The sequence below is a fragment of the Vanessa atalanta genome, chromosome 11 (genome assembly GCF_905147765.1).
Source record: "Vanessa atalanta chromosome 11, ilVanAtal1.2, whole genome shotgun sequence".
Classification (NCBI taxonomy): domain Eukaryota; kingdom Metazoa; phylum Arthropoda; class Insecta; order Lepidoptera; family Nymphalidae; genus Vanessa; species Vanessa atalanta.
Genome location: NC_061881.1, coordinates 12,310,577 through 12,332,704, shown reverse-complemented (window position 1 = coordinate 12,332,704; position 22,128 = coordinate 12,310,577). Strand labels below are relative to the sequence as shown.

At 33.5% G+C, this 22,128-nt stretch overlaps 1 protein-coding gene across 1 annotated transcript; it reads left to right on the top strand.

The window, feature by feature from the left end:
- Window positions 1-11,292: 11,292 nt before the first annotated feature.
- LOC125067411 (pyruvate dehydrogenase E1 component subunit beta, mitochondrial) lies at window positions 11,293-19,333 on the top strand. Its single transcript, XM_047676007.1, has 8 exons — window positions 11,293-11,660; window positions 13,930-14,083; window positions 14,708-14,894; window positions 15,280-15,402; window positions 15,494-15,595; window positions 17,277-17,396; window positions 18,817-18,997; window positions 19,145-19,333. Exons 1-8 carry the CDS (start codon window positions 11,452-11,454, stop codon window positions 19,164-19,166), a joined length of 1,098 nt encoding a protein of 365 aa, XP_047531963.1. The 5' UTR covers window positions 11,293-11,451; the 3' UTR covers window positions 19,167-19,333.
- Window positions 19,334-22,128: the final 2,795 nt, after the last annotated feature.

Below are 22,128 nucleotides of genomic sequence, written 5' to 3'. Positions count from 1 at the left end.
CTTCCCGAAGTTCTAGTGGGTAAAATTCCAGTACAGTCACAAAAAAAAGTACATAAAAATAAGTTTAAATCTATCATTGTATATGTATAGATATTCCGTAGGAATAAACTCGAAAATCATACCTAAAAAATTGTGAAATGTCAGATTGATAGATAACAATGATTAAAATAACGACTATAACATTTAAAGGACACGCAACAAAATACCGTATCAAAATACGAAATGAATGATCACAGAACAGTATTAATAATTGATAAAATAAATACAATACAATATAATCTCGAAGTCTGTGAGTATTACTAGAAAATCATAGAACAAAATACGATAGTTTTATTACAGATATTAACGCAGACGACTTTTATACTTTTTGTATTTTAATAACCCTCACTTTAGTATCTTAATAATATTATTAATATCTTAAAACACATTAACTCTTTTATTGAAGTTTATATTATCATAGCAACGAAATAATATTACTAATATTTGTATAATACTATTATTATATGGATAGATTTTCGTTTGTCGACCGCTCTAAAATGTGTGATGGATGGATTTGAATGATACTTAGCGCAATATAATTATTTATTTATTTATTTATTTAATATTTGGGAAACAAACAGATATAAAATATAATCTAATTACATAATACAATTTAAATATCACATTATCCAGCGAAGTTTCCACCGATTGATAAAACATAAAATACACTCAAATATTTTAACACAGTAAGAGAAAAATTATTAGACAATATTAAAAGTATATAATTAAGTTAATTTAAGATTGTTATTATAAGGTGTAATAATATATATAATATGTTCTGGATTAGGACAAAGGATAATCATTTTTATAATTTACTTGTTTAAAGATAATTAATTTCTGTTAGACACAAAATTCTATGTAATAGCGATTCATTACTAATATATTCATAGAGCTACTAAGGTTATAGAAAAAAAAAACCGTCAAGAAAAACGAGAAAATAAACGCTGCTTATTTTAAAAAAATCAAATTATAAATTAAGCTTGACTAAAAACTTATTCAAGTACATAAAATCTGTCAGGCAATTACACATTATTTTTGTGTTACATACATATATACGTTAACTCGTCTTAAACATACTATCCTATTTAAAAAACATTCCGAATATCGAGACAAACTTCAAAATACTTTTATATTTAATTAAATATAGGGATTTCGAAGTTAAAAACATTCACTAAAACTCATTATCTCGGTGCAGTAAATAAGAGTTTTATCAACATCATTATTTGAGAATGACTTAATAAAACGCTTGAAAATCAAAGACAGACGTTGAAACTATGAATAATATTGTAGAATGTTTTTTTTTAATCCCTCCGAATGTCTCAGTTCATTCAGTTGTTCTGAAATGTGTTTTGGCAGATGAATCAAAATGTACTTTATTCAAGAAGGCTATTAAAAGTACTCATAATCGTAATTTTACAAAACTACCGGTTTGGAATGTAGAATCTACCTAGAAGAACCGGCAAGAATCTCAGTAGTTACTCTTTTCAAACATTTATAATAAAAAGTTATGTTAGTTAAATACAATTATATATACATATAAATTATATTGTCTGAAAGTCAACATGTATAAGCTCCACGGTTTTTTATCATCTAGATAATCTTGTGTTGAATAATTTGCTTTATTCATTAAAATATCTTTAACGAATGATTTGAATTTTTGAATCGGCTATTTTAAAAATGTCTACTGAATTTCATTATAAAAACGCATACCTATTATATCAGTCACTAATACTTATTTTAAATGTAAACATTTCATAATTATAATTAGATTACATTTCTGTAGCTGAGAACTAGATATGCTTTTTATTTTATCAAAATTTACTTTGTCAGTCATTTAATTACAAATGGTGTTTATTTTATATTCAAAAGTAATTGTGGTGTGTAGTCCACCTGGGTAGGTATCATTATATAATCTAAACAGCAATATTGCTGTGTTCTGGGCTAAGTAAGCCACAAAAGACCTAACATCTTAGTTCTCAAGGTCGTTGGTACATTGGCGGTGCAAGTGCTTAAATACAATATAATAAATTTTACCAATAAATTTTTTTTTAATTCAAAATCAATATTAACGCCACTAGTTTCCAATCGAATAATTTTTCCCAAATTAAAAAAGAGCTGTTTTTGCACAGTTGAATAGTATAAACATATGGTAGACTTTTTAAATAACAGAAAAACAGTTACGTTCAAGGGCATAACAAGAACAGATTCCAAGTCAATCAATGAACTAATATATTAACTGGCCTCCAGATTAAGGCCACCAGGGCCATTTGGTCCCTTTGACGTCTTGATTAGTCCCCGCTATGCACTACAGCCTTGTACGCATCGCCTATTCCGATAGCTTTAAGGACCAAATTGCAGTGACGGATTAGGTGACGCTGTAGCGCGCACTTACTTTTTCGTTCGTCGTCCTAAAATCAAGGATGCAATTAACATCCTTTAAGGACAAATACAGTAATGGGCATGCAGGAGGTCATAGGATAAAGTATGGTTGACTCCATTTCGGTATAATCATAAACAGCTTTACTTAGTATTGTTGTGTTCCGGTTTCAAGGGTAATTGAACCCATATAAATACAGGCACATTGGTCATAACATCTTAGCACCCTAGGTTGGTGACGCAATGACCAACCATGTATGTAGATGGTGGTGACCATTAACCAACATACCCATTTTTAATTTTACCTACTTGCTTAAAAAAACTACGAGTATAATTCTATGTTGGAATATACACACAAAAAAATGGACTGAATTTTTAACCTTTTTCTGTGATGTCGGATAAAATATGTTAATTTATTAACTAAATACATCAAACAGGCTAACTAGAAATACCGATAAACTAAACGCCGCACTGTAATATTATTCACACGCTAATTAACGTAACATTTTGCAAATAGCTGAAAATTTGTTTCCCATTTTCCACATATTAAACTCTAGCGTGAAATTATAATTATCGCCTTTATGATTAATGCATTACAGCTTTAAATCTTTTGCATTGTGCCTAGAGATCATCGCACTGTCGTAATAGGTTTTATTTCAATATGTCATCGCATTTTTTATAATATTATGAATGGAAAAAAGTAAAAGGTACTAAAGTCACAGCCTATCAGGCTGATACATTGAAGGCTTAATTTCGTCTGATAAATGCAGATCTACTAGTGAACGGGTTGTAATAAACACAAATTAAGAACATTAAATCATTGGTGTGTGACACGGGGTTGTATGCGTTATCTGTGGATACGAATATAATTCACATCACCGACCATCTCGGCTTTCGTCATCGTCGCACTTTTTTTTATGAAATATATAGACGGGATAAATGGGCCGCAATCGCTGTACATATTAGGTAAAAAACATTAACCATACCTTACATATATAACTATTGGACAGATTTTGATAACATTTTAAATAGAGATAGGTGCCCTGACTTAACACATAGACTGGCTAACTTACCTACTAACTAACTAACCTACCTCCTTCTCCACGTGGTCATGGGCGCAGGCGAAAGCTAGTAATTCACTAATTCATCTCCTTAATACGTTAGTTCCCTTAAACGTCAAGAAGTTCATTATTTATATGATAAAAGTTCTTCGATTCGTTGGAAATCATATCATTAGGTATTTTCTTAGAAAATATTATGTGGAAATAGAACCGCAGTCGAGGGCATTGCTCCATAATATCGACAGTGACACCTCTGTATTAATCGTTTTGTCAGCAAAATTTGTGTATTGGGAAAATGTTTATTCGGAGGTGTATTTCCCAGATGTTGACAGACAGTTTTCTGGGATAGTTATATTCGTAAAATGACGATTCAAATGTAAGCACATTAAAGGTTTCTCGAATAAAGTATAATTTTGTTGACGTTTACTCTTACTGTATCTGTTTTTATTATGTAGGCGGACAAATGGGCCACCTGATGGGAAGTAGTCACCACTGTCCATAGATATTGGCGCCATACGAAATGTTAACCTGTGGGACAGATGTTATCTACGTTGTGCCTTTAGTTACACTGACTCACTCACCATTTAAGCCGGAACACAACATTACTTGACTGTAGAATATCTGATGAGTAGGTGGTAGCTACCCAGATGGGCTTGCACAAAGTCCGACGACGAAGTAAACCAAATTTACTAGTGGACTCTGTATTTGGTAGCTTGAACTCAGGTTCTCAATCAATGTCATAATTATACTCATGAAAACAGCTGAGATCAAATTTATTCGCCAAACAAGAGCGTGGTCGAATAAGCCCCAATCTTCTGTTTTAAGAATAGCGTACGTCTTTTCTTTAAAGTCGGAGCTGTTAAACATTTACATTCTGTTGAATTACTAAGATTTAACAGTATCATATTCAGCCTTAATAACGACACCAAAGATTAATTATTTCGCAAAATATTTCATGTATTCTAAATCTAAATACCTTTGTAAGTCAAATACTTGTCACTTTATAAACAGATCTTTATCTGTTCGTCTGTGAACCGTATCATATTTAACTGAGATGTTCAGTGATAATATTTGAAAGGAAGTGCGCGTCAAATATCTAGTGTCAATGACTTGTCTTTGCAGATTTGTACACGTTTACGAGCGCCCAATAAATTGTGACGTTGTGAAGAAATTTACAAAGAAATTGCTTGGTTTTAGGGTTATATCAATTTACTTGAATGAATATTGAAGAATTACACTTTGAGTTTTTTATTTCTTAATGACGTCATGAAATAAATGATTCATTTTTAAAATAAAATTCGTCGTTCATTTTCTTTGTTTTTCACGCATTCTTTTGCGATAAAAAAATATTAATAATGAAATATGTACAAAAACGATTATAAAAAAAGAAATGAATAAATAAATATTTGCACAATCACAATTTTTGTTATTATTTCTTTTTGTTATTATAAATCGATTAAAAAAATAGGCCCTAATAAAAAAAAAGGATATATATGTATATATATTCTTTCCCTTTGAGAAGGTTTGACCTAACTTCACCACTCTGCTTGCCATCATTGAAATTAGACTCACGATGATTTCCTTCACCGTCAAGCGCAAGACTTCATTGAAAATTCACTTGTGCTTGCCTAAGTTTGAACCTGCAATCATCTTAGGATGCACGTGTTCTCTTGTGTCTGCGCCATCACAAGTTCTCGTGATAGTTCCTAACCTGTATAAAGCGTTTAATATAGGTTTTAAAAATATATATTTATTATTGTAATTACTCCGAGTCGATTTAATGTCAAATTGTTATATAATATAAAACTTTAATTACATATTTTCAAATATTTAAGGATTAAATCGTTCTCCAAAATCTTTGTTTTTATTAAAATTATATACAGAACCCGTAAATTATTAGCTCGGCCCACACTTTGTCAGTTTTTCATATTTTCATTTTATACTTTGTTAAAATATTTTGTTTGCATTTTAAAATCTTTGACGAAGTTTTTTTTACTCAACGACGATACAGTCAATTTAACAGCGCAATAAACGTCAAGATTAGTCTTACATACACAAGCTATGAGTATAATTATCTGACTAGCGACTCTGTCTAACTTTTTTTAAATATATTTTGTTGTTTGATTTATCTAACTATATAGGATAGACCTAGGAAATTGGACACAGAGATAGAATATAGTCTGAAGCAAATGGGTTTTATCTCGGAACATCTACCTGACACCTGTCCTAATGTCCCCCTCTTGTCATAAGCGGGCGAATAAGAGGACACTTTAATTTAGGAGCGAAAAATTTAATTGTAAATTATAGTCTTACAGATTATTTACTAAACCAATAATATAGGATAATAAAATGTTTGTAGTAGCTCGCAATTTCCGCTAAATACTAACGCTTCATGGGTGACTCTTCAGAAAAAATAAATCAGTCGAATAACCTAAGAGTGCTTACATAAGTCTATTTTTGGCCTTTTGTCTTGAACTAGATCTCTCTCCGTGTATCTGCGGTGTCAAATCGCCTTCCTATTGGACCATGAGTATGCACGTGTGTTTGTTCGCACACAATAAAATATCGTGCAAGTCTTTGATATTGTTATTACTGTTAGCGTTTATTTGTGCGAATAAGCCTTGTAGAAGTTTCACGTCAAAGCTGTCAGGGACCAATCAAGAGCTTAGACAAAACGACTAAAACTTTTAATAAAAAACTTAGTATTGTTTTTTTTTAACTCCTTGTCGTAACTATGGCAAGTACATGTATTTTTCTCTAACAGATTATTTGCTACTGCTTATCAAACTACCCGTGATTATTACTCAGAGAGTCAACTTAAAACTCACTCATATCCACATGGATAATAATTATAATGTAAGTAATCTTTCAAATTATTGTGAAACAATTACGTAACATAAGCCTTTTAAAACGAATAATCGTCTAATATGACATACCACTTCTCAAATAAGGTCATTAACCGACTGCAGGTTGATTTATAACCTCAAACTCGTGTCAGTTGCTAAGACTGGCTTGATTAGGCCAGGAGACAATTGTCGCAATACAAATCATAATTACGACATGATTTTATATTTCCCATGTAAGCTCATTACTTACATTATTTAAAATAACATTATTTGGACATATTATTCAATTGGTTTTTGTCAACAAAAACTTAGTATTAGCACGAAATTGGCAATATTTACCCTCACGTCTCGAAAGCGCATAAACCCTTAGTCCTGCGTTCTAGCTCTTTCTGGTCTTATCTAATTATATGCGAAAATAGCGTTGAGGAATAAGCTCCAAACCCTCTCTCATAAATGAGAAGAGGCTATAGCCCAGCAGTGGAACACTTACAGGATATTAATTTAATGGATATTAACATCTTAGATCTTATGGTTAGCAGCGCATAGACGGTGCAATTAGTGAATCGTGCTTCTTACAAATAGTAGTGTCCATTTAAATACGACCAGATGGCATAATTATTCACCTGTATTGCTAAAATAAATCAAAAGAAAAGAGAAACGAATAAAACACAAATTTAAATAAATTTTATTTATTAACAACTTAATCATTTATTTAACCACATAACCACGGATCGCTAACGAATTATTCTTTTGATCTATTAACATAAAGAATTTGCAATCTAATTATAAGTGATAAACATTACAAAAAAACGTACAAAGACACCAAGTATTATAGTATGCCTAACCTCAATTATTTACAAATCAATTGTGCTTAAAATAAAAAAAATAACTTACAAAAATCAAACATCAATGAACATCTGATGTAATTTAAAATCAAACTTAAAATCCAAACATACGAAAATTAAACATTGAACGTTGAAGCAAAACTAAAGCAGAACTAATACTCACAACTTAAAAACTGGTTTAAAATTACTTATGTAATACCCAAAACAACTTTAGTTCAGCTTTTACTTGAGATATTTTTTATCAAATCGTTTTTATTTATTTGAATAATAATAGTGATAGTTTAAATGCTTCACTAGATTACGACCTGCTTTCAATGTTTTCCTTTACCCCCCGGTAAAGGAAAACGCGAGTTTTTTTTATACTATAGGTGATGATGGCAAATGAACAGGAAGCTCACCTGATGAAAAGCCACTACCACCGCCCTTGGACATCTGCAACATCGAGAAGCTCCAAGATGCGTTGCCGGCAACGCCTGCCTTTGAGAAATGTATAGGCTCTTTTTTTGAAGGTTCCTAAGTCACATTAATCGCAAAAAAACCACAAATGAAAAACCTACTAACCAATGGGGTTCTTAGCTCTAATTATTTGCATATTATGTCACTTTACGTACAAAGCGAACTATCAATCTAAACTATATATTTTACAACATTACCGGATTAAATTATTTACTTATTAGCATTTTAGTTAAAAATATAATCGTCTAACATTGTTTACATGTTTTTAAAACTAGTTAGAAAGCGTCTAGAGATGAAACCTCATTGTATGAAGTGAACTTATTATTAAACCACGCTAAACTCGTGTTTGCACGTGTACGCAGAGCGATCACGTTCTAAAAGTTGAGTTGATCTGGAAAGTCTGCGATACACAGAGGAACATGTGTTTAATCACATTACCCTTTGTGTTGATAAACATTGTGAATTATGTCAACATGTACAAAACAAAATATTTTCCAATTAAAATTTACGCAGTAAATTTATGTCTTATAGTATATTTTAGTTTTAACGTATTTTAATATACATATAGAAACATTCACTTCCTACCTAGCTACTATCTCCTTTGGCTAATTCTTGATGTCATCCATAACTTATATTATAAAGAAGTAAAATTTGTTTGTTGGTAATAGGGAGTCCGTTCCGGAACTCCTATAATTCCGATTGTACGATATTACTATAAATGGACACAGGTAGAAAACTATTTTATTCTTAAGTATAGATAGAACACATATACCTCTATATTAATAATATAAATACCCATATGCACAATATAATTCTAGATTAACTCAAAGTGCATACTGTGCGACTTTATACTTCATATAACAACTACCAAACAAAGGTAAACTTTTCAAAGAAAATCGGACGAAAGTTTTCCTATTTAAGTTCGTAGTAACTAAATAAGCAAAGCCTATGCAATATAAATAGGCGCAGTCCATTACAAATACAATTAAAAATTAAACTTACCTATTTTTGTTAGTTTTCGTTACGTTATTTTTACTAACAAAATTGAAGCATAATTTTACAACTACCTCCTAGACTACAACACATCATTCATCACGTCAACCCACTCGTAAGGTATCGCAATTTCCTTTACTTTAATCAAAGAGTCCTTTTAATGGGAAATTGTGTAAAAAAATGTGGAAAAAAATTACATAGGAGTTTTACGAATATAATTTCGTAAAAAGATATTGACTAACTTAATTCTCATACATGATTCCTTAATTTAACGTCATGTAATGATTATGTTTATGAATTAATTTCTTAAATCTTCCAGCTCTTTGACCTACAGGATATGGAATCAGAAAAAAAAAGTGAAGAAACCCAAATGTACGCAAATGTGTATCTGCGCGTTCTATTTATGAAAAGGCAAAACTACAGGCGAATGACGCAAAAGGCAGTAAGTAGAAAAATAATAAATTTAAAGTAAAATACGTTTTTGAAATTAAGCTATAAAATATACCTTCACTAAATTTCTGGGGTTAAGCTTTTGGCCGTTGAGGGATTCCTTCGCCTGGAAAGTGTGGAATCAGGTCGTGATTTCAGGTCAACTGAGCCATCACCATGGTAAGAGATCAAGTGATTCAAATTAAGTTTGTAAAACCTGGCCCGAACAAACAAACTAACAAATACTGCAAGTTCAATAAAAGCTCATTTTACCAAACGCACACGGCCCTTCTCTCGCACCAACGCACAAACAAGCAAGCTTTAAAAAATACTCCCTTAACATTTTGAGGAGGCCCACAAATTATATATACTCATAGAAATCTTGAGCAAAGTATAATAAAAATGGACAAGGACCACAGACTATTAAAATATAATGGTAACGTATTTTCAAATGACACTTCAGGGAAGACATAAAATAAACATAGTATTTCGATACGAAGCGGTTTAATATTGCGTAGAGCCAATAAAATGTAACATTACAGATGAATCTTAATGTAGGTCAAGGGCGGGACGGACTGACCACTTCGTCGCGCAAGAGAGCTCATCCGGGCAATGATGACTGCAATGATGGAGAAAATTATCCGATTTTGAAATCAAAATTAAACGAGAATCTATGTAACATTTTAGTCAATAGTTTAGTAGAAATACTGTTGTAAATCAACTTTAAAATCATGTAAAAGCCATCAAATAAAATAAAAATCGACGATAAACTGTTTAATGTAAATTAGATGAGAGACATAATAAGTTTTAAAGAAAACTAGCAATGTTTTTCTTTCTATGAAGAAATGAGTATTATATGCATGTAGTACTATTTGTTTAATTTTATCATCCATATAATTTTAAAATCTGTATAAAATGAAAATTTACAAAAATCTCCAACATTAAATAAGTGACATCGGTCATGAAATCTCTAATTTACGTGGGAAATCTTGTAGCAAGCATTCCAGAGCAATAGAAATATATGATCAATAACAAATTATAATATAATATTATTAATATTAATTTAACTGCATTAATAAGTATTTCTAATATATATATTTTACCCTTCAATTAGTTGTAGTTTTGTATTAGATAAAGATGGAAACGTCAGTAGGCCAAGTCAAGGTCATAGAATCGCTAGACGTACACCATAAAATGATCTAAAAATGATCCTCGTAAAGGAATGACACCCCATAGCTGAATCCGCATGGTCAATTAACTAAGTAGGTTATAGTGTCTAGATAGAATCGCTGATCCCAAAGTCCTTGGATCAAGCCCTATGTCCGGCCATTAAAATAAAATATTGGGTTTTTCTGACAATAATAATTCTCAGTGCAAGCGCATATAATTATGCGGTACAGCTTGCGTAGTGGCAATATCATCAGTATTATATAGTTGAAAAATATCCTACTTTTATCCTTCTATTTAACATACATAGTGGCACCGATGTCATCACATTAAATTAACCGACGAATAACGACGACGAAAAAACAAATAATAAAAAAGTAAAATTCTCGAACAAAATAATTCTCACGGAAATTAATACAAAGTAAAAAACCATTTGTAAAATTAGTTGAATAATCTGTAAAAAAAGGCAGCGTGAGCATTGGATGTATAAGTCCACCCGCTCCCGCACAGCCCCTTTTTTTAGGCGGCGTTTCTTTAGGTTAATAATTTTGCGAATGAATAGTTCGGAACGGCAACGTTTGTTCTTAAATTATTGCCCAGCTTTTATCTAAGAATATCGCCGATAATATTACAGGATGTTGTAAATTAATGAAATTCAAAAAATATCCTGTGGCTAAGTCCATGAATGTATATGGTTATTATTTTGTGTTTGGTCTTAAAACGCCATATATTATTAGGTGTAGCATTAAATGCATTGATGTGTCGTAGGTCCATTGTATAAATGTAACATGTTTCTTTATAGGAGGAAGAGGAATAATTTAGTAATGGGACATTCATATCTAAGCAATAATACTGGCAGTACCATTGAAAGTACATTTATTTTCAAGTTATTACTTCTGTCTTTATATTATATTTAGGCAATTAGAAACGTTATACCGTTATAAACATTTTTCTTTTTATAGTGGATTAATAATATATGAAAATATTTTTCATAAATGATAATAACCAGCTGTATTTTATTTCCGAACGCTGCGCTACAAACGTCACCATCGCTTTTGACGTATATAAACTTCACTTTAGTCGATTGCGACCTCCATTCATCCTTCGTCGCACCGAAAACACGATTTTAACATCATTATTCACAAAAATAACCGAAAAATACACTAAAAAGGCTTCAAATAAGCTGATACGTGTGCTGCATTTAGATTATAAGTGATAATTTAAAGTGTTTTAGTGAAAATGGCGTTAAAATCATCACCGGTTCTGTTCGGACTTCTAGCACGATTATCTCGTCGTTCATTTTCAACATCAAAAGCCTTAGCATCGAAACCAGTGACAGTACGTGATGCCTTGAACCAAGCGATAGATGAAGAAATGGAGAGAGACGATAAGGTTTTCGTTTTAGGAGAAGAAGTGGCCCAGTATGACGGCGCTTACAAAGTAACGAGGTAATTTAATAGTAACCTCTTCGCTACATTCTCTTATAAACACCGTATGGTAATTTTGAAACACATGTTTAGTCAAGTTTTTGGTCAACGGCAACAATCATACACTATATATATAACACAATGTTATATAACCAACTTCTGTTGACAGTTCTTAACTTTGAAACTAATATTCGCACTTGATTTTTTTTTTTTTATAAGTACTTTCTTTTGCACTCGATTTTTAGCTGGCAAAGATATTACTTTTAAATGTTACATAACAAAAAGTAAAATTTTTAGATTGATTGTTTGATTATTCTCTTGTTTTATTTGATATCATCTTATCTATATGATGTAAAGGACACTTAAGAATTTATTGTATTTTTATTTCATTATTATGCAGTATAATAACAAATATGTATTAATATGTCTCTATAGTATCATATTCTATTGTATAGCTGGTAATATTTTAAAATGAATTTCTAAATATTTTAAATTTTGTCCTTGTCTCTTATCTACAACCACAAGCATATACATGCAGTCAAATCTTTATTACAAATATTTAATTTGATCTTAAGTTCTATTAAATATATTTAACAAAAGAATATTATTTCAATTTTGTTATATTATTTTTTATCTGTATAAAGCAGTGTTGCTGTTTATTTATAAATATCATAAATAATGTTAAATAATTATTTAATTAACATAGCGGCTATTTTAATTATAAGAGTAAATATTGAGTTTTTTACTTGATCTGCCCTGAATATTCTAATTTTAAATTTTAATATAACCTTCTTAAATCACAATAACTTTGTTATACAATTTAATTATCTACTACTTAGATTAATCTAGTTGGTGTTATTTAAGTGAATAAAACTACTCTATTCCAACCATAACAGGAAAAAAGCCAAATAAACAACATTTGATGATTGATCAAGAGCTTAATGAATCTATGATATTTACTATGTATTGGCAAAAAAAATGGTGTTTTGAACGTTAATGAAACTGTTATCGGAATTTTGAAAGTAAAATTAAAGTGGAAATAAGTATTTAAGTGCAATAGTGTTGTATTATAAATAAAGATATATTAATCATAACCTCTTAGTAGTGCACAATATAGCTGAGTTATTAGCAAATCGCATGAAATATGTCAATCTAAGGTTTGTTTACCTTTTTTCCTACTTCCATTGGAATAGGCTATAGATCATACTTCAATCATTTAAATATATAGATATAAATTATAACCCACTTTTTAAATGAACACAGTATTAGACTTTCATTGTTTGTACAACAACAAATTAAATTGATACATTAGAAGAACAAAATATATTTGAAGCCAGTTTTTTAGGGGCTCGCCATTAGGTTTTATGTATAAAAGAGGTCATATCCTTGAGGCTCAAGCTTGCTTCATACCAAAATTCATCAAATTCAGTTCAATGGATTGGCTGTGAAAGAGACAACAGACAGACAGAGTTACTTTCCCATTTATAATATTAGCATTGATGATATACAAGCAAAAATATTTTGATATACTAAAACTTACCGAGAAACATCCAACAACTGCTGGATAAGTAAATATTGTATTGTATTAATGAGTCATTCAAACTTTTAAATGATAATTTGTACAATTTGAATAACCATATATTTGTTATAAAGTGACATAGGTTTGTGTAATACAAGTTAAGTTAAGAATAGGTATTCATAATTGAAATTATCTCGCTATATTTAAATCGAATCAAAATATACTTTATACCAAGTAAGATTTTACAAACACTTTTGTATTGTCATTTTACAAACTTTTTTGATGTGAAGCTACCACTGGTTCAGAATTTAGTTTCTACCAAGAAGAAACGGCACGTACTAAGCAATTGTTGTACCCCCAAAAATCAATAAAATGTATTGCTGTTTTCCATATTAAGATTGAGCGACCTAGTATAATCACTATAAATATTGATAATAAATAGTTATATATAATTCTGGCATTATTCTCCGAGTAAAGTTGTGTGACTATAAAATATATTACCTTTCTTGTTTGGGGGCCAAAATCCATGGTCACACATCCACAACATATGGTCAGCTTCATCCAGAACTAAATATTAGAAATGTTCTATAAGCGGAGTTGTACATATATGTATATATTTTTCTAATATTTAATGTCGCTCGAGTCAATATTTCTGATGACCTTTACTTGACTCGAGATACTTTATCATAGTACTACGTTTAGTAAATCTTCTGATAGTATTCTTATAAAATGTTTACTTATCAAGTGAAATCATGATGTTTTTCTGTTTAGGGGGCTTTGGAAGAAATACGGTGATAAGAGAGTAATCGACACACCCATCACAGAAATCGGTTTTGCCGGTATCGCTGTTGGAGCTGCATTTGCAGGACTTAGGCCGATATGTGAATTTATGACTTTCAATTTCTCAATGCAGGCTATTGATCACGTAAGTTGCATCATATAAATTTATGTGCTGGATAGTCTAGTCTAGATACTTCTGTAAACTTGGTTTTCGTTCTCAACACATTTACTGTGAAACAGAAATACTTAGTAATGTTTTGTTCTAGTTTGAAGAATGAAGTGAGAGTACTTCCAAACACAAATAATATATTAAAAACATTTCTCATTCAGTCTATATTTAGTGATAAGTCATTGTGCATTGTGTTGAAGCCAAAAAGCAATACTTATTGTATTGTTGTGTTTTAGTTTGAAGGGTGAGTGAGCCAGTTTAACTATAGGCATGAGAGACATAATATCTTCGCGCATTGCCTATGTAAGGAATGGGTAAAATTCTAACAGCGACAATGACTATGACCGGTGGTGAACACTTAACATCGTAGGACCCATTTGCCGGTCCGCCTATTACAAAAAAAGCTTCACAGTTCCCAAAGTTGGTAGACAATTAAGAAATCGTTCTTATTTCTTATGAGGCCAAAGTCTATGTGCGGTGGTGACCCGAGTACTTACAGAGAAAAGTGTAGTGTTACTGTTTTTGCCGAGAGTATCGAGGTCGGTCTTCCCGAATGCAACACTGCCTATCGTCGTACATAAACGCAGACGCGGTCCGCAGATAATAAACTCCGCGGCGAAGACGTTCTACATGTCGGCGGGCGCCATCCCCGTGCCGATCGTGTTCCGCGGGCCCAACGGCGCGGCGGCGGGCGTGGCGGCGCAGCACTCGCAGTGCTTCGGCGCGTGGTACGGCCACTGCCCCGGCCTCAAGGTGCTCATGCCCTACTCCTCCGAGGACGCCAAAGGTGACTGCGCGCCGGCACTGGGCTGACGGGACTCTCGGCTCAGCCCGTGGGGGGCGTTAAAGCCGAGTACTTGTTTATAATATAAATTAATCTAACCTACCTGTGAGGCGAGGAACCAACGCAAAATACATTAGTGTCGGATAAGAGATCTTGAATTATCAACTTACTGTTCCTATTTTTATATACCGATGCTTTAGAGTTTGTAGGTTGCTTGAAATCTATGTTTGCTTACAAGGTTCAGCACTATACATGCTATAAAATCGGTCATGAACTAACAACCAACCAACCAAACTTTCTTATTTACAATATTAGTATGTAAGAGCAAAGAAATGATGATGATAAATACGTACAATAAATTTTAAACTTGCAATTATTTTAATTCCAGGTCTCCTTAAAGCTGCCATCAGAGACAATGACCCGGTTGTATTTCTAGAGGACGAGATTTTGTACGGTATGCCATTCCCGATGTCGGACGAGGCGCTGTCACCTGACTTTGTACTGCCGATCGGTATGAATTATTCAATAATCTCAATATCATTTAATTGACGTACATTTAATATTTTTTGTAGTTTTGCTAATTGGTTTTCTAATGTTTACAGGTAAAGCGAAAATAGAAAGGCCCGGTAATCACATAACGGTCGTTTGTGCCGGTAAAGCCACGGACACTGCGCTGCAGGCCGCCAACGAACTCGCGGGAAAAGGTATTTAAACATTATAATACATTAATACAACTAATTCGCTTTATAGGACGTATCAGTTATTTAAGTATCCTTCTATAATATAAAGCTTAGACGCAAGGTCGAATTAGCTCACTCCGGTGCCCTAAAAATACAGTTTAAGACAGTATATTGATTTTTCGATAGCCCTGTGAATATGAGCGGCCTCGGCACTTTTTACGCGGTAAAGACGTATTTCGACTTATAAATACGGTGCGATATCGCAACGATCAATTGTGTGGAAGCAACTACAATGAAGACATTTGCGAGGTTCGAAGATATATATTTTAGTTGGTCTACGAATACAGAGCAATATTTTCGCCGATTTATTTGACTATTCTCGTATTGAAATTGCTCGAACATAGCATTCGAATTCTTAAAATAGATTTCTCAAAATTTAATCGTAAATATATTAATTCATTGTGGACAAGGAGAAGCATACCTGCTTATCTTGAATACCTACTGCCAAACAAATTCACGTAGACCGATTGTATCCAAAAAGGTTTAAGTTAACATTTTCTTGAGTGTATTTTTAAAGACGTTCATTCGTAGTCCTGATTTCTAAAGATATGAACGCGCTACATCAAAATTCTGGAAGCAATGTATAATGGAAACTCCATCAAACTGTGATGAGTGATGAGTAGTGTATGCCAATTATTGTAAAGCCTTTGATAGTTTCTGTCACGAAAGCCTAATCAAAATGTTAAAAGGAATCGCTATACACGGTAAAACATACACCGTGTTTTGTTACGATGGCTAACGTCATATTTGCGCGAATGTACTCAAGCAGTCACTTACGTATGGTGTCCCCCAGGGATCTCACTGCGGTCCTTTACTGTTCAATGTTTTTGTAAACGACGAAGTTCATTATATACAAAATTCTGAAACTAAACGTTTTATCGTTATTATATGAGTTTATCATATCAGAAAAGAAATCAGTCGAAAAATACTGTACTATCATTATTTTTTCAATTTGAACCTCTTAAAATACAGAATAAACTAGAAAGAAAATCATATAATCTGTAAAGTTAATACGTTTACTGTATCTTAAGGTACAGAGTCCTTGTACCCTTGCTAGTAAACTATTGTCTGACAAACACAAGACTCAGGTTATAATAGAAGGCTTCATATTGCAATTGATTTTAAAAAGTCAAATATTCAAATCTACTTTTTAAAGAGCTCTTGCTTTGTGTAGACCACACACGTCTTTGATGTTACGAACTGTAACTTGTATTAAAAAATAACGTCCATGTCATTTCGATTTGTCCATGGTCACAGAAATATATACCAAATTGAAATCAAACAGTGGGGAAACAAACGAACAACTGCATTTATAAGAATGTCATGTCAGCTATATAAAAAAAAAACCTATTTGAATTTGGAACTATTTTTGTAGAATGTTAAATTATACAAATCGGCAATTTCATGAGTAGGGTAGTGTTGGCTAGTGCTAGAGGGATATGGCATTTTAGAACTGTTTAATCATTTTTGAATGTATTAAAAGCAAAATCTTTGGCGATAAATGACACAACAAATATTTCAAATTCAAAAATTAATAATCAATAATAAGGCCTGGTTCACAACATTTGTGAATTCCATTTAAGCGATTGAAATATGATAAACCTGTTGGTAAAATATGAATATGTGATCTATTTATTTATTTCAGGTATTGAATGCGAAGTGATCAACCTTAGGTCGATAAGGCCGATGGACTTCGACACCATCGCACAGTCCGTCGCCAAGACGCACCACCTCATCACCGTCGAACAGGGCTGGCCTCAGTCTGGTAAGTGACTGACAAATATTACCATTAATCTTCTCATTGATTTTGTATGGATAAAACCAGTTCTCAGAACAAATGAAATAGTTTATTTACAAAGAAAAATAAAAAGATAAAAGTTTCTTGTTGAAAAAAATAATGAATTGTCCTTTAAATTTTGCCTTTATTTTATGTGCAATCGTAAAGCAAAATTGTGTTATGAATTATAGGTACAAATAATCTAGGGTTTTTTAAAACCCATTGGTTTTATTTTTGTAAAGATAAAAAGCGTTAGGCGCTTATTAAATTTTCTCCCCGAGGAAATCATATCTCCTGTCTCATGTTACCCATACTTCGGACATATATTTGTTTCTTAAATCAGTCGTTGCTTAACTGCGCAAGTTAAGAAGAAAGAACTAAGACTATACAAGGCGCAAATTCGGCCTCACACGGCCCCCTCTCACGTCGGGGCGGGTGCTCCCCAGTACCGGCTCCTTCCATTCGACCGCATCCAACGCAGAGCTTTCCGATCTATTATTGCGTATATTGTTCTCATTATCTCGCTGTTCAGGCCTTATGTCGCTTTCGCTAAACTGTCATTGCAAATCTCTTATGTGTGGCGTTTATATTATTTAAGCTTATTTGGATCCCCTATTTCACCACATCAGCCAGTGCATTATTAGTCTACTGCTCAAGGGGACATAGCTCCTGGTCTGCGAATACAATTACTTCATCATCCGTGAACGCCTAGCAGTAAATGCCTTGATAATCAATCAATTTGTTAATTTTTGGCTTAGGAACGATGTTTTATATTCTTTCGTTTCTCTTTCGCAATTTACCTTTATTATTCGATCTTCTAAATATTAGTAAGCGTTATCAAAGGCCTCTATAACTAGTGAGATCACCAGTACTAATTTCTTCTAACGACTGTCTCGTTGGTGTAGTTGGTAGCTCATAAGTCCGCAGGCCCCAAAGTCATGATTGCCAACTCCGGCTCCGGCAACTGCCAAGTAAAAATTGATTGGATCTGCCGTTCTTAAAAAAAGCCGCCGCTCCTGGACTCGTGTATTAAATGGCCGCTGTAAAAATGTTGATAGTACTCACGAGACTATCTCTCGATTACGGGCATAGGCTTAGTACCTGGATCGGTTACCCCGATGCCAACAGTTTTTTGATAGATTTACTAGATCACCATTAAGAGCTCCACAGCGGGCTAGTTCTCAACGATTTTTTTGTGTACGGTTTGGTACGGCCTATCCATTTATTCTGAGCCATCGGGATTGAAAATTCTTCCGCTTCCTCGGGATTCAAGATGTCAACCTCGGTATCCCTCAGTGGATAGTCCTCTCGCTATTTGGACGTTCTCACACGCCGTCTGTCCGTCGAACTCTCGTACTCCATAAGCTGTGGCGAGTAAAGCAGGCGAGTGACCGCGCGCGCGTTGCAGGCATCGGCGCGGAGATCTGCGCGCGCGTGATGGAGTCGCCGACGTTCTTCGAGCTGGACGCGCCGGCGTGGCGCGTGTCGGGCGCCGACGTGCCCATGCCCTACGCGCGCGCGCTCGAGGCGCTGGCGCTGCCGCGCGCCGCCGACGTCGTGGCCGCCGCCGCCGCCGTCATCGGGAACAAGTGAGACGCCGCCCCCCCCCCCCCCCCCACACACACACACACACACGCACACACACACGCAAATCCTTTGATATACATTTTGATACAAACGCTCAAACTTCGTTTCACACGATGTGAATTAAAATTTCTTTATTATTGTTATTCCAGGATAGCCGAAGCAGCGAACTAGCAAAATTAGAATCTCCAGTGAAACATCATTGCCAGAAGAAATTGTAAATATTTATTTATGTTATTGGATATATGTATAAAAAAACATTAATTATATCGTTCGATTCTCAAAAACTCGTCATGAATGGAGTTAGATAAATATTATAAAATAAATATATATTGTTTATATTTTTTTTGTTTTCTTTATAATGAAAGAATAGTTTATATTTTTGACTTAGATAAATAATTTATGTATCTAGATAATGCCGCACTACAAAATAACTAAAACTAAAGAACTAACTTTACTTGGTAGGGCTTTGTGCAAGCCCGTCTGGGTAGGTACCACCCACTCATCAGATATTCTACCGCCAAACAACAGTAGTCAGTATTGTTGTGTTCCAGTTTGAAGGGTCAGTGAGCTAGTGTAGCTACAGGCACAAAGGACGTAACATCTTAGTTCCGAAGGTTGGTGGCGCATTGGTGATGTAAGGAATGGTTCATATTTCTTACAACGCCATTGCCTAAGGGCGGTGGTGACCACCTACCCTCAGGTGGCCCATTCGCTCGTCCGCCTTTTTTTAGAAAAAAACTGTTATCATAAAAAAATATATGTAAAAAAAAACCTATTTTACTAATGTGCCTGTACTAAGTGCCCAATCGTTGGCTACTAATTCTTTCGACGCGTTCTTTGCTTTGACTGTCTATCTAAACATAATTATAATCAAAGTTTTAAGATTACAATCCTTAAAAAAACAAAGTGAATAATTATCGACTGCTTGTACATAATATTCATTGGTGCAAACAAAACTATTTAGGACATTTTTACCTTGTTTTTTTGTTTTTGTTTCCGTCCAAATTAACTCTTCAATCATTTTCTAAACTCGGGTCAATTAAACGCACATTTTTGCAAAACTGAGCAAATTATAAAAACCAAGCCGACAATTCACTAAATTTTTATTGTTATTACAACAAATCTATTTACATTTAACGACATTAATGAATAAATGCTACAAACGACAAAATTAAACCAAAAAAAAAAGAGCAAAAGGAAATGGCTCACGTATACCAAGCATGTGCGAAGAGCGCGATGTCGGGAGAAGAAAGGCACCCCGTCGTCGCTAGGCACCGTCCTTTTATATGTTTAAGTGACATAGAGTGTTAACAAAATTTTAGTACATCTAACAATATGATAAATAAGAAAAATATGATGACGTACACGTCCTATTTTTGGAGTGGTTTACCTGGTGGTAGGAGTCTGCGCAAGCCCGCTATATAGGTATTGTTGTGTTGCTATTTAAAAAGGTGAGTGACCCAGTGTAACTACAGGCACAAGGAATATAAGAAGTGCCTGTAGTTAAGAGTAACTGTGTGTAATGTGTGTAAAGTAATGGTGGGTAACCCAGAGGGGTTACCCACCATTTAAACCCCAACACAACAATACCTAGTATTTCTATTTGGCGGTAGAATATCTGATGAATGGATGGTAACTACCAAGGCTGGCACAAATCCTTACCAACAAAAGTCGATACAAATCATCCAAAGAATTGAATGTATCAATACATATTACTTATGTTCAAATATACAGTTATTAGAATTTTTGTATCACCCATCAAATTAAATCAAAATACTCTTTATTGTACACCAATAAACACATACACACATAGTCACGTTCAGGAAAGATGCACAAGAGGCGGCCTTATCACTAAAACAGCGATCTCTTCCAGGCCTCCTTAAGGTAAAGGAAAGGAACAGAGATAGAAAGCAGTAGGAGTATACATAGCAGAGTCAAGCATAATATGTGAATACATTACAGTAAAATAATAATATATTTAAAATAAAATAATGTACAGTACTTCGTTACTTCACCTATAATTACCACTGATCAATTTTTATCGACATCCAGTCGATAGTCTTATTTTCGATCTACTAAATAAAAGTTGTTATACATATTTGACGAACTCCGTGGTCGAGTAGTGTGTACACCGGTTTTCATGGGTACGCCACTCCGAGGTCCCTGGTTCGATTCCCGGCCAAGTCAATGTAGAAAAAGTTCATTCGTTTTCTATGTTGTCTTGGGACTGGGTATTTGTGGAACCATCGTTACTTCTGATTTTCCATAACACAAGTGCTTTAGCTACTTACACGTATGTGATGTTGTCCAATATTTATTTATTTATTTATTATATTTATCACTCAATTCATATTCATACCCCATATAACTAATGTTTCGTGTCTTGTGTCTTTAAATTACACTAGTAAAATGCACTTGGCTATCAATTCGTAATACAAAGCATTGCTTGGCTGTAGGCTATATATGGCTTATTTGGGGTAAATATGAGCCTTAAGCGACTTTAAGGTATATATCTAAAAGTACCTAAAGGTTCATATTTAAAAACAAATAAAACATATACCTATATATTCTTCATATTTTTTTTTATTATACGAACGTCAAAATTCTTTCTCAATCTGCTCCATTTCAACAGATATAATCGAACACCGGAGCGCGAAATCCATGTTACAAAAACTAGCGAAAAATCGGTAGCCAACAATGGTCCAATGTACAATGGACGTGGATTCTAAGCAAATATATTGTGCGAGAGACGTCCGCGTCGGGGGACGGTCGCTGACAGAATGATGGATCGTCTGCGTGGAAGCTCCACCATTGTCTCGCAAATAGTGGGTGTCGTATCGAGTAGAGATTTTGGTTCCGCTAAAAGCATTAATGCGGGACCGATTACATTATTATGTGAGTGGTTTAATGTAGGTACCTAAGAGTACATAACCTAATAGCTAAAGGATCCCTATAATACTTAAATTTTAAATAGGTATCCTATGAATGTTTATTGTCAAATAGTGTGTACCCGTTTTTCAATAGTGTATTTTACACGTTCGGTTCGCCGTCGCGTTCTTTATTTGAAACGTTCATTTTAACACATAGCTGTAATATACATGACGCAGTCAAGCTTAATTAGCATTTTAATTAG

What these genes read in the sequence shown, in the direction of transcription:
- LOC125067411 (XM_047676007.1), top strand. Translation starts at nt 11,452, where the DNA reads ATGGCGTTAAAATCATCACCGGTTCTGTTCGGACTTCTAGCACGATTA. An exon ending in CAATGCAGGCTATTGATCAC is followed by an intron (nt 14,084 to 14,707) that starts GTAAGTTGCATC and finishes CGCGGTCCGCAG; the next exon opens with ATAATAAACTCCGCGGCGAA. An exon ending in GCCGCCGTCATCGGGAACAA is followed by an intron (nt 18,998 to 19,144) that starts GTGAGACGCCGC and finishes TTGTTATTCCAG; the next exon opens with GATAGCCGAAGCAGCGAACT.